The sequence below is a fragment of the Carcharhinus amblyrhynchos genome, chromosome 8, assembly GCF_965287045.1.
Source record: "Carcharhinus amblyrhynchos chromosome 8, sCarAmb.v2.hapA, whole genome shotgun sequence".
Taxonomy (NCBI): domain Eukaryota; kingdom Metazoa; phylum Chordata; class Chondrichthyes; order Carcharhiniformes; family Carcharhinidae; genus Carcharhinus; species Carcharhinus amblyrhynchos.
In genome coordinates, this window is record NC_137331.1 from 120,538,896 (window position 1) to 120,551,338 (window position 12,443).

Consider the following 12,443-nt stretch of genomic DNA (forward strand, 5'->3'; position numbering starts at 1 on the left):
AGTGTGCAATCAATGCAAGCAAACTCCACAAAACTGAAAGTCATTTACCTTTACCAGCTTGGAGGAAATCTGACTTGTAATGTTGTTCCAGAGAGAGTAGGGGATGTGGGCCATTAAATTATCTCAAGCAGAGCAATGAGATAGAGAAATCAAGAGATTGGCCATGTGAGTGAAGACAGAGTGGGGAGAGTCAGCACCATTCCATTTTCTTATGGGCTTTGTTAAAATATTTTCCAGGGCAAATGCTCAGCCAGCATTTATTGCCCAACCTTAAATCCCCCTCGAGAAGGTGAGTTGCCTTCTTGAACCACTGCAATCCTCACAGTGTAGATACACCTACTGTGCTATTCCAGGATTTTTGATCCAGTGACAATGAAGGAACAGCAATATGTGTTTCCAAGTCTGGATGATGTGCAACTTGGAGGAAAAATGCAGGCGACAGTGTTCCCATGTGTCTTCCATCCTTGTCCTCCTAGGTGATAGAGGTCACAGGAAGATGCTGCCAAAAGGCACCTAGGTGAATTGCTGTAGTGCATCTTGTAGATGGTGCTCACTGTTGCCACTGTGCATCATTGGTGGAGGGAGTAAATGTTGAAGGTAGTGGAAGAGGTGCCAGTGAAGTGTGCTGCTTTGCCCTGTATGGTGCTGAGCTTCTTGAGTGTTGTTGGAGCTACACTGATCTAGGCAAGTGAAGAATATTATATCGCACTCCTGGCTTCTGCCTTGTAGACGACAGGCAGGCTTTGGGGAGTCAGGAAGTGAGTTACTCGCCACAGAACCCTCAGCCTCGAACCTGCTCCTGAGGTAGCCACAATATTTATATGGCTGCATCTAGTTCAGGTTGTGTCAATGCTAACCCCTAGGATGTTGATAGGATGTGGCACATTCAACAATGGTAATATCACTGAATGTCACGGAGAGGTGGTTAGATTCTCTTTACCCAGGAACATTAAACTCTTATAGATTGCAATAGTGAAAAGAAACAATTTATTTAGCTTAAAGCTCATTACCATTTAAAACACAATAAACATTTTCAATCCACTGAAACAGATGCAGCATAGAGTTTTGTATTGGGGACTCTACAAACTGGAGTGAGGGGACTTCTCTGGTGAATTAACACATGTCAAACAATTAGTACAGCACCAAGAGTTTAGGCCACCATTTGGCGATAATAAATATCAGTAAATCTTGCTTCCTACCACTACACATTAAGAATATCTCTTAGCAGTTGTGCCAAGTCTGGAAACATACTGCACTGTTTCGTAATCAAGAAATAGTAGAACAACGTGGAGGATAATGGTTGAATAACGATAAGCATACCTGCATCTCTGCTACTCAAACGTCCAAGAGTCTTCAGGAGATTTTCCTCTGTACCACTCAGCTCCAAACAGCAATAGTAAGACAAATCCTGGAAGAATCGCAGGCAGAAAGATTACCAATGAAACTATAGCCAAACGCTCCTAGAATATGAACTGGTAACTATATAATGATACAATTTGGGAGGGGGCTGTCTAGTGCTAGGCATCAGATGTCAGGAAGGATGAGGGGCTATTGGGCAAGATGGAGAAAAAAATTTACAACAATGATTGCAGGAATGAGGGACTTTGGTTATAGAATCCCTACAGTAGAGAAGGAGGCCATTCGGCTCATCGAGTCTGTACCTATCACAATCCCACGCAAGCATTCCCATAACCCCATGCATTTATCTTTCTAATCCCCCTGACTAGGGTCAATGTAACATGGCCAATCAACCTAACCCACACATCCTTGGATTGCTTGGAGAAACTGGGAGAAGGTTGAGAAAAAATTTGATAGATGCAGTCTGAGCAGAGTAGATAGACAGAAACTACTGCCATTGTCAGGAGGAGCAAGGACCAGAAGACACCAATTTAAGATGCATGTCAAAAGAATCAAGAACGATAAAACTACATATTTTTAAAATATGCACACTAAATCGTTAGGGGCTGCAATGCACTGCCTGAGAGCATGGTGGAGGCAGATTCAATCGTGGTTTTCAAAAGGGAAAATTTTGTAGATTTACAGGTGAAAGGAAAAGGAAACGAGACTAATTAAGATGCTTTGCAGAAACAAGGCATGGATAAGATGGCCCGAATAGCCTCCTTCTGTGTTATAATCATTCTATGATTCTATTTGAATTGATTAAAACCATCTTTATGTTGCCTAGATAAATAGTTATGTTTTGTCAAAAAAGTGCACAGGCCAAAACAGTACTGAGCTAGAATATCTATTCTTCAATTTAATTCCATTTCCAGGAAGGTAAGGCCAGCATTGTTTCCTATCCCTAATTGCCCCTGAATCGAATGGCTCGCTAGGCCATTTCAGAGAGCAGATGAGAGTCAAGCACACATCGCTGTGGGTCTGGAGTCACAGGTAGGTTAGACCAGGCAACGGCGGCCGATTTCCTTCTCAAAAGGACATGAGCAAACCAGAAGGGTTTTTACAATGTTTCATGGTTATCGTTAGAATTCCAGAATCTCACTGACATAAAATTCTAGCATCTGGTAGGATTCGAACCTGAGGCCCCAAAGCATTACCCTGGATATCTAGATTATTAGTCTTATTCATTTCGGTCATAGTACATGAGAACTGACTTAATGCATCAAACCTTTAAACAATTTTATTGAAACTTCATCCAAATATAACTTTCACTCTGTCTCAGAAAGCTGAAGAGATTTATTTCTGGATAAAATGCCGGGGGACAAACTTGATTGTTACATTCTGAGGTGATTGCTCTTCAAGGCCATTGCATCATTAAACACCACATGTTAAAAATGCAGCGACTGAGAGATATCGGTCATTTGAGACGCAAGAGCATGTAAATTGAAACATGATGTTATGCACAACTTTTAGATCATCACATCACATCTGTCCAGTGAACCATAGAGTGCTGACACATAGAAAACTGATCCAGAATTCTCCCAACAGTATACAAGAGGGGCAACCTTCCTTTCTGTTTTTCAATGGGGAGGGAGGGGAGGAAGAGGAAAATATTAAATATTGAAATAATCTCAAGTACAGCAAAGCTCAAAAGGAGGCCACTTGGTCCACGCCAGCTCAACGTCAAAGATAATTTTGTAAGCAGTACACAATAAGGATTTTGCAAATTTAACTTGTATCTTCTAGCCCCCAATGCAATTGTCCCCCACAAAATGATTAAAAACACAGATTTGAGGGTACAGTACCTGCAGGAGACACTGCTTTGACATAGCACGGTAACATGCTCTGTAACTTTTAGTTGTCGGTTTATTGCCCAAACAGTATCCCCACTTTTTGACCATATGGAATCTTTTTGCGTGCCATATGTGGGTCTCCAGCCAAATGTTCTTTCGCTGCCTACGATTGAATTCCATCAGCAAGTTGCCATGACGCCGACGGGCTTTGCGAGACTTGCTCTTCGATTGCTCTTTCTTCAGCTGAGCAATCTTTTCCACCTGCAGTAAAAGGTTTTGTTCACAAGTGACTAAGCCAGGGCTTTGAAAAAAAAAGTTTCCCCTCGTTCTTCCACAGGATCACATTGGCCATTCAACAACACCAACACAAGCTATCAATACTCAGGTAAAATGGTTACACAAAGAACAAACAACACAGCATGGGAAACAGGCCCTTCGGACCAACGAGCCCGCGCCGCCATCTTAACAATAGGTTTGTTTTTCCTCCTCCACCCTTGACCCATGTCTATGCTTATGGTACCCCCATTGGAAACCAGTTTAAGGGGAGAATAATTTAGGGACAATTTGTTACACCAATCAGCCTAAGAGCACATCTTAGGCTGTGTTTTATCATTGACCAACTCAATATGGAATGTTACAGCAAAGTCAGTCATGTGTTGAAAATATAATTACAAAACACATTTGAGTGTGTCGCCATTCATCTCAATTGCATCTTTGTTTTACAAATACTCAGAACTCACCAATCTTTGCAACTAATAGATAACTGAGCCACTTCAGAGCTTTTGCCTCTGTTACTTGACCCAGAAGAGCATTCCAGATACTCTGATTGATTTATAAATTTACCTCTTTCTTTGCAATTTCTCGAAGCCTCCTTGGGAGACGTTTAACATTGTGACTCATAGCTCTCCGGCGCATCGGTGGTGGCAGTGACTGCAGAAACTGAGAGCTAGACTTGTGTGTGACGGCTTTTAACATGGCACTGATTTCGGCAGCACGAGCCTGCGCAAAGTTTGTAGCTACGGTATTAAAAATAAAAATTAAGAAATTGATTAATAATTTTTAAGCGATAATTTTAGGATGAAAATGTGTTCATTTTCTAACTTCTTTCCCTTTCAGATTTTCTCTCTAATCTCACCTCCTTTATGCTATATCTAAAAGGTCACAACTTCATAGACGTCACAGAATTCCTACAGTACGAAGGCGGTCATTCGGCCCATCGAGTCTGTACCAACTTTCCAACACAGCATCCCACCCAGGCTCTCTTTCTATAGCCCCACATATTTATCCTGTGAATCCCTCTAACCTATACATGTTGAGACACTAATGTGCAATTTACCATAGCCAATCCATCTTAGCTGCACATCTTTAGTGTTGGGAGGAAACCAGAGCACCTGGAGGAAACCCATGCAGCCATGGGGAGAACGTGCAAACTCCACACTGACGGTGACCCAAGCCAGGAATCAAACCCAGGCCCCTGGAGCTGCGAGGCAGCAGTGCTAACCAATGTGCCACCGTTAGCAATTAGTTCTCAGAATGCAATATTCCCATTGAAGGTCATAACCCCATTCATTCTGCAATATCACTACAAGGCACCCAGGTTAAAGAATATCATTAAATAAACAGGTAAGGAGTAGGAGAGCTTTAGAATCAGATATTTTAAAATTAATTTGTTCCTGTAATAACATAATAATAATAATAATCCTTCTATTTACTGCAGAGTACCCACCAGTTATGATTTTGGGAATTTCTTGAAGGTAGCCACGATGGTTTCCTCTCGAGCTTCCTCGCTGCCCTCGGGAACCTCCTCTATGCGAGCCCCTCTGTCGGTCACCATAACAAGATGACTGATGGCTGGATCCCACCTGCTGTTGTTGCACATGGCCGCCATTAACACCTGGATTTTGAAAAAAAGGGCCAGAGGTGAAAAGAATTCCTGGAGTTCTGAGAAATGGCCCACAAGTCTGTTCCTTTCTGATCAGAGCAAAGTCCCAGCAATCCGTCCTCACACAATATCCCTCCAATCTCAACTCCTCACAAACACACCCAATTGCCTGCTTGAAACCAATTCATTCTGTCTGCATTTGACAAAATCCATCTGCAGTGCTGACCATCCTCGTCACTTCAAGGCTCAAAATAAAAGATCTGAATCCAGATCGTCTCAAAATCTCACGGCCCAAATGAGCAGTCACAAAGGAATCTGAAAAACTAGAGAGTGTTGCTTCTGTAAGTCAAATATAAAACCCACTGCAAGGACGACTGAGTGATCTTCAGGGACATAACATACTCCACTGCTCCACAGGGCCCTAACTGCTCAAATAAGCACTATTTGAAAATGAAGGGTCACTCAATTAAAATGGAAATTAGGAGATTATTTTTTCTATCACAGGGTCACACAAGTCTTTGAAATTCTGTTCCCACTGCCTTATGAAGTGTCTTTGAATATTTTTGATAAGATTCTTGATTAACAAAGGAATGAAAGTTATCAGGGTTAAGCAGGAGTGTGGGGTTGGCGTTATGAACAGATCAGCAATTATCGTGTTGAATGGTGGAACAGGCTTGAGAGACTGAGTGGCCTACTCCTAATTTGTAAGTCCATAAGCATTAAGATTAGTTCAGTGAAATTACTGAGGCAGTCCAGAAATTGCTGGGGGAAAAAAAAAAATCACCTGATGATAATTCATCACTACCCAAGCATGATGCCTACCAAAACATCCACAGGATTGTCCAATGCAAGCTCAGAGAGATGCAAGATACCTGGCCGAATTAGAAAACCACAAAATTCGATCATATGCTGACCATAGCATGGAGGAGATTCTATGATGCTCTGAACTGTGTCGACACAGCCCAGTCCACTGGTTCATCACCAACCCTCGCTGCTAATCAACACTGCTCAAAGCCAATCCAAATTTACGATGGGCAGAGCATTTTAACCCTATCCTCAATCAGCCTCCATTCATTAATGCAGCAACTCAGACTGCTACAGGCTGACATCAACTATTCTCTTGGTGATCCTTCCACTGTGAAAAGTAACAAATGCTCCAGGAAACATGCCAAGAGCAGGACATCAACCACCAGACCAAATCCATGGATTCGACCAAAGTCTGACACAGACAGCCTCGAAGGTCTTTGGAGCGTATTGGAGAAATTTGACTGCCCTGTGAAAGTCATCACAATGATTCAAAAGTTGCACAAAGACGCTCATAAGTGTTCTAGATGATTTAAAAGAAAATTTGTTCATGGGACATGGATATCAATGGCTGGGCCAGTATTTACTACTCATCCCAAATTGCCCTCTGTGTTGGTGCTGGGCTGCCTTTTTGAATTGCTGCAGTGCAGAATTCTAGGATTTTTACCCAGTGGCATTGAAGAAACGGTGATATATTTCCAAGTCAGTCTGGGGACTGGCTTGGGGGGGAATGTGCAGGTGGTGGCACTCCCTTGAATTTGCACTTGTTCTTCAGAATGGTAAATTTTGATAGGAGGTATTGTCTATGGAGCCTCGGAGAGTTGAAGCAGTGATTGTGTAGACTTATCAATGTGCATCAGTGTATGGCGTGCCAATAATGTGGGTTGCTTTGTCCTGGATGGTGTCAAGCTTATTGAATGTTGTTAGAGCTGCACTCGCCAGGGAAACAGAGTATTCCACCACACTTCTGACTTGTGCCTTGTAGATGGTGGAACATAAGAAATAGGAGCAGAAGTAGGCCATCTAGCCCTTCGAGCCTGCCCCGCCATTCAATAAGATCATGGCTGATCTGTCGTGTCTCAGTTCCACATTCCTGCCCTCTCCCCATAACCCTTAATCCCCTTGCCTATCAAAAACCTATCAACCTGCGTCTTAAATATATTTAGCGAGACAGCCTCCACCCACTTCAACAGGCAGAGAATTCCAGAGATTCACCACCCTTTGAGTGAAGAAGTTCCTCCTCAACTCTGTTCTAAACCGCCCCCCCCCCCCCTTTATCTTGAGGCTGTGCCCTCTAGTCCTACTGTCCTTTCTGAGCAGGAAGAGCCTCTCCACCTCTATCCTGTCCATCCCATTCATCATCTTATACGTCTCAATGAGATCTCCCCTCATTCTTCTAAACTCTAACGAGTACAAGCCTAGTTTATTCAGCCTCTCCTCATAGTTCAACCCCCTCAACTCCGGTATCAGCCTAGTAAACCTCCTCTGCACTCCCTCCAAGGCCAAAATATCCTTGCGTAAGTGTGGCGACCTAAACTGCACATAGTACTCCAGCTGCGGCTTCACCAGTGCCCTGTACAGCTGCAGTAAGACCTCCCTACTTTTATAATTTTATATTATATGGACAGGCACCGGGGGGTAAGAGGTTGAGTTACTCAGCACAGGATTCCCACCCTCTGACCAGCTCTTGTAGCCACAATATTTAGCTGGCTGGTCCAGTTCAATTTCTAGTCAATGTTCCAGGATGTTGACAGTAGGGGACTCAGTGAAGATATTGTTGTTGAATGTCAAGAAGAGACAGTCAGATCCACTCCTGTTGTTGCCCATGTTACAATCCCAGTTGATGCTAACACTGGACAAGTCAGATCCCAGAGGGCAACCTAATTTGGCAGATCGTAACTCTTATTCAGAAACCATGGAGTAAAGTTACTAAACAAATTCGAAGGAATCTGCTGATGAACTGTTAATACAAGGAATAAGATGTTTACTAAAACAAGAAAAATGAAAATATTAACACCAGACAAAAACGTCAGAAACATCTCAATACAAATATAAGACGATAATTCAGATTCCAACTATTCCTTTACCCCAGCAATATATTTACAGACACAAACCAGTGAAAATGTTACCACTAGCTTGACACAAAGGCTTCTCGTTTGGGCTGGCACAGTTGCAACTGGTTTTCTTCCAGTGGATTCCTGAGCATTCACTTGATGTGTCACACCCAATTTGCACCTCTCCCAGAGGCACCCAAAAATGCACCCTACACAATATTTCTTCAACTGTAAAGTGAACTTTTGAATTTACTGAACTGAGTTTTGCATTAGCATCTCTGCTAAACTAATCACTTTACTAAGTCTTAACTCAGTCAACTATTCTCTCAATAGCCTTGTTGTTTTGCTCTGAGAGCTTCTCTCAAGCCACTTCTCTTCAGTTCTCCTCATAGCAGATTTAACTTGAGGCCTATTTCTCTGCTCTTTTAACTTAATGGGAGCAGTTCCTGATCCCAGCCTTTGTCCCTCATCTAGGACGTCCTTTTTGGACACTGTCGCCCTCCCTGATTGGGGACCTTCTCTCTGGACACTTACTTTGTAATGGTGCTCCAGTTCTACTCATCCGACCTGTTTTATTGCATGATTTGCCTTTCGATTTGATTTGTCACATGTATTAGTACACAGTGAAAAGTATTGTTTCTTGTGGCTATGCAGACAAAGTATATTGTTCATAGAGAAGGAGAGTGTGCAGAATGTAGTGTTACAATCACAGCCAGGGTGTAGAGAAAGGTCAACTTGATGCAAGGTAAGTTCATTCAAAAGTCTGACGGCAGCAGGGAAAAAGCTGCTTTTGAATCGGTTGGTACGTGGCCACAGTAGGTCTGGGGTGGTATGATCCTTGTTTATGCTAGTTGCTTTGCCGAAGCAGCAGGATATGTAGACAGAGTCAATGGATGGGAGGCCAGGTTGTGTGATGGATTGGGCTACATTTACGACCTTTGGCAGTCCTTGCAGTCTTGGGCAGAGCAGGAGCCATCCCAAGCTGTGATACAACCAAAAGAATGCTTTGTATGGTGCATCTATACAAGTTGGTGAGGGTCATAGCTGACATGCCAAACTTCCTTAGTTTTCTGAGAAAGTAGGGGTGTTGACATGCGGGGACCAGGACAGGTTGTTGGTGACCTGGACATCTAAAAACTTGAAGCCTCCAATCTTTTCTACTTTGTCCCCATTGATGTAGACAGGGGCAATGCTTCCTGAAGTTGATGACTGTTCCCTTTATTTTGTTGACATTGAGGGAAAGATTATTCTTGCTGCACCAGTTCAACAGATTCCTCACTTCTGTGCCGGACTGGCTCCTGACCTGAAGGGGGTTAAAATAAATGAACTGTGCACATGCAGCCATTTCCCAGCCAGCACACACACAAAAGCCCAAGGTTCGGTCAGAACTGGAGCTGAAGCACCCAACTTCATATTAAGATTTGAGTTTCTTCATGCCCAACGTTTGTGTGGCATTTCTTTCTGTTTATCTGCCCATGCCTAAATGTTGCCCAGTTCTTGCTGCATGCAGGTACAGTCTACTTCAGTCTGAGAGGAATTGTGAATGGGACAGAACACCGTGCAATCATCAACAAACATTCCCATTTCTGACTTGAACCAAGGCTGTAATGAGTCTAGAACCAAGTGGCTCTGGTGGAACCCAACCAAACATCAGTAAGCAGGTTATTACTGACTAAATGCCTCTTGATAGCACTCCCAGAGACATCTTCCATCACTCTACCGATGATCTAGTAGACACAAAGAGCCTGATAAGCAGATATTAGGACAGCCGAACAAATGTTTCACCAAAGAGGTAGATTTTAAGGAGTGTCTTCAAGCCAGGTCAAAAGGTTTGGGAAGAAAATTCAAGAGCTTCTGGTCTGGGCAGCTGAAAGCAAAGTGGCAAATTGCAGAGTGATTAAAATTGGAGAATTGCATGAGTGCGGAATTTGGGGAGAGTAGCAGGACTGGACGTGGCTAGGGAGATACAAGGAAAAGCTGTAATTTAAAAATCAGGTTGAGAATTTTAAAATGGAGATGACATTGGACTAATGCAGGTCAGCAAGAACAGGGCTGATAAGAGGAGGTTTGGCGCGAGTTAGGTTAAGCGCAAGATTATGAAGGATGACATGTCAAAGTTCAATCGGGAATTCCAGAGTGCAGGGGTGGCAATGGCTGAAGGATTTATCTGTAGTGCTAGAAAGGGGTGCACTGTTTTGCAGACTCAAAGTAGACAACTTGGATAAACAGGAGTGCAACAGAGAGTTGATTACAACCATTAGGATCTACAGATAACAGATTTCATCAACCTGAATGGATCAGAATTTTTATTTTTTAACCCATAAACCAAGGAAAACTACTCAAAACTTCAAACCACACAAAGATTTTTTTACCTTGATGACGGGTAAAACTGCTGTAATGAGGACTATCGGTTTGTGATTCAGATGATCCCATTCCAGATCTGCCAGCCCCTGGATCAGATGAGGAAAAGGTGATATTGCTGGGCTGGTTTCTCATCAACTTGGCATATTTCTTTTCTTTCCGATTGACTCCAGACATGGCTTTACAAAGAAAATGCAATTAACACTTTCACAATAAAATTAACACACAATTCCAAAGCAAATAATATTTTGATAAAAACACTTTCCATTACAAACCTCCACACAATACATCATTATACGTGTATATGTTTGACCTCAATAGGAGCACTGTGTCATATTCTGGGCACCGTATTTCAGGAAGGATGTGAAGGAATAAGAGCGGGTTCAGAAGAGATTCATGAAAATAGTTCCAGGGATGAGGAATGTTAAATAGAAAGATTGGAGAAGATGGTGCAGTTCTCCTTGGACAGGGTTGAGACCTGACATACAAACATTGTAGATAGCAGAAACTATTCCATCAGTGGAAGGATCGAAAACCAGAGGGCACTGATTTAAGGTGATTGCAAAAGAAACAATAGCGAGGGGGATTGAATATAAAAGTAGGGAGGTCTTGCTGCAGCTGTATAGGGCATTGATGAGGCCACAGCTGGAGTACTGTGTGCAGTTTTGGGCGCCGTACTTACGCAAGGATATTTTGGCCTTGGAGGGAGTGCAGAGGAGGTTTACTAGGCTGATGCCGGAGTTGAGGGGGTTGAGCTATGAGGAGAGGCTGAATAAACTAGGCTTGTACTCATTAGAGTTTAGAAGAATGAGGGGAGATCTCATTGAGACATATAAGATGATGAATGGGATGGATAGGATAGAGGTGGAGAGACTCTTCCCGCTCAGAAAGGACAGTAGGACTAGGGGGCACAGCCTCAAGATAAAGGGGGGGGCAGTTTAGAACGGAGTTGAGGAAGAACTTCTTCACTCAAAGGGTGGTGAATCTCTGGAATTCTCTGCCCGTTGAAGTGGTGGAGGCTACCTCGCTAAATATTTTCAAGAAGAGGGTTGATGGGTTTTTGATAAGAGAGGGGATTAAGGGTTATGGGGAGAGGGCGGGAAGGTGGAACTGAGCCACGACAGATCAGCCATGATCTTATTGAATGGCGGGGCAGGCTCGAAGGGCTAGATGGCCTACTCCTGCTCCTATTTCTTATGTTCTTATGTTCTTATGAGGGAAAACATTTTAAATAGCGAGGGATTAAGGTCAGGACGCACCGCTGGAGGAAGACTCAATCGTAGCTTTCAAGAGAATTGGGCCATTATATGAAGAGGAAATTTTTTCAGGGCCACAGGGGAAAAGATGAAGGATTGAGACTAAGTGAATGGCTCTTGCAGAGAGCTAGCAGATACATGACAGGCCAAATGGTCTTTCTATGCTATCACCATTCAATGGTGGAGGCTGGTATAATAAAGTTAGTTATAAACTGACTCCGATAAATGTTTCTGAAGTTTTATATTGATTGTGATCTTCCAGAATTCCCCAGAAAGGCCCCTTGCAAATATAAACCTCCTCCTCAAGCAAGGAGTGAGGCAGAGAAGGAATAAGGAACTAAGGTGTCACTCAGGGTTTGCTGCACAAGATTAAGGCTCATTCTTAAAATTCATTTTCAGGATGCAGGTGGTTGGTGGTTTGGCCAGCATTTATTGTCCACACCTAGTTGCTCTTGAGAAGGTGATGGTGAGCTGCCTTCCTCAATCGTTGCAGTCCCTGAACTGTAGGCACACCCACAGTGCTATTCAGGAGGGAGTTCCAGGATTTTGACACAGCAACAGTGAAGGAATGGTAATATATTTCCAAGTCAGCACGGTGAATGGCTTGGAGGGGACCCTCAAGATGGTGGTGTTTCAAGGTTACTGCTGCCCTTGTCCTTCTAGATAGTAGAGGTCATGGATTTGGAAGGTACATTCTAAGGAGCTCTAGTGAGTTTCTGCAGTGCAGCTTGTTGATGGTACACACTGCTATAACTGTGCGTCTGTGGTGGAGGGACTGAATGTTGGTGGATGAGGTACCAATCAAGCGGGGTGCTCATGCAATTGGGAAGTGTATATTAGTATGCACTGAGGATTGGTTAAGAGACAGAATGCAGGAACGAACAGGATATTTTTG

General features: G+C 43.1%; 1 protein-coding gene across 1 annotated transcript in view; it reads right to left on the reverse strand.

Moving 5' to 3' along the window:
• Window positions 1–12,443, reverse strand: part of pop1 (POP1 homolog, ribonuclease P/MRP subunit) — a 49,554-nt gene that overhangs the window by 36,220 nt on the left and 891 nt on the right. Inside the window, exons 2-6 of the mRNA XM_080194727.1 lie at window positions 10,304–10,471; window positions 4,918–5,085; window positions 4,035–4,207; window positions 3,204–3,452; window positions 1,321–1,408 (exon numbers count right to left, since the gene is read on the reverse strand). Coding sequence (XP_080050853.1) covers window positions 1,321–1,408; window positions 3,204–3,452; window positions 4,035–4,207; window positions 4,918–5,085; window positions 10,304–10,471 — 846 coding nt within the window. The remainder of the gene's footprint in view (window positions 1–1,320; window positions 1,409–3,203; window positions 3,453–4,034; window positions 4,208–4,917; window positions 5,086–10,303; window positions 10,472–12,443) is intronic.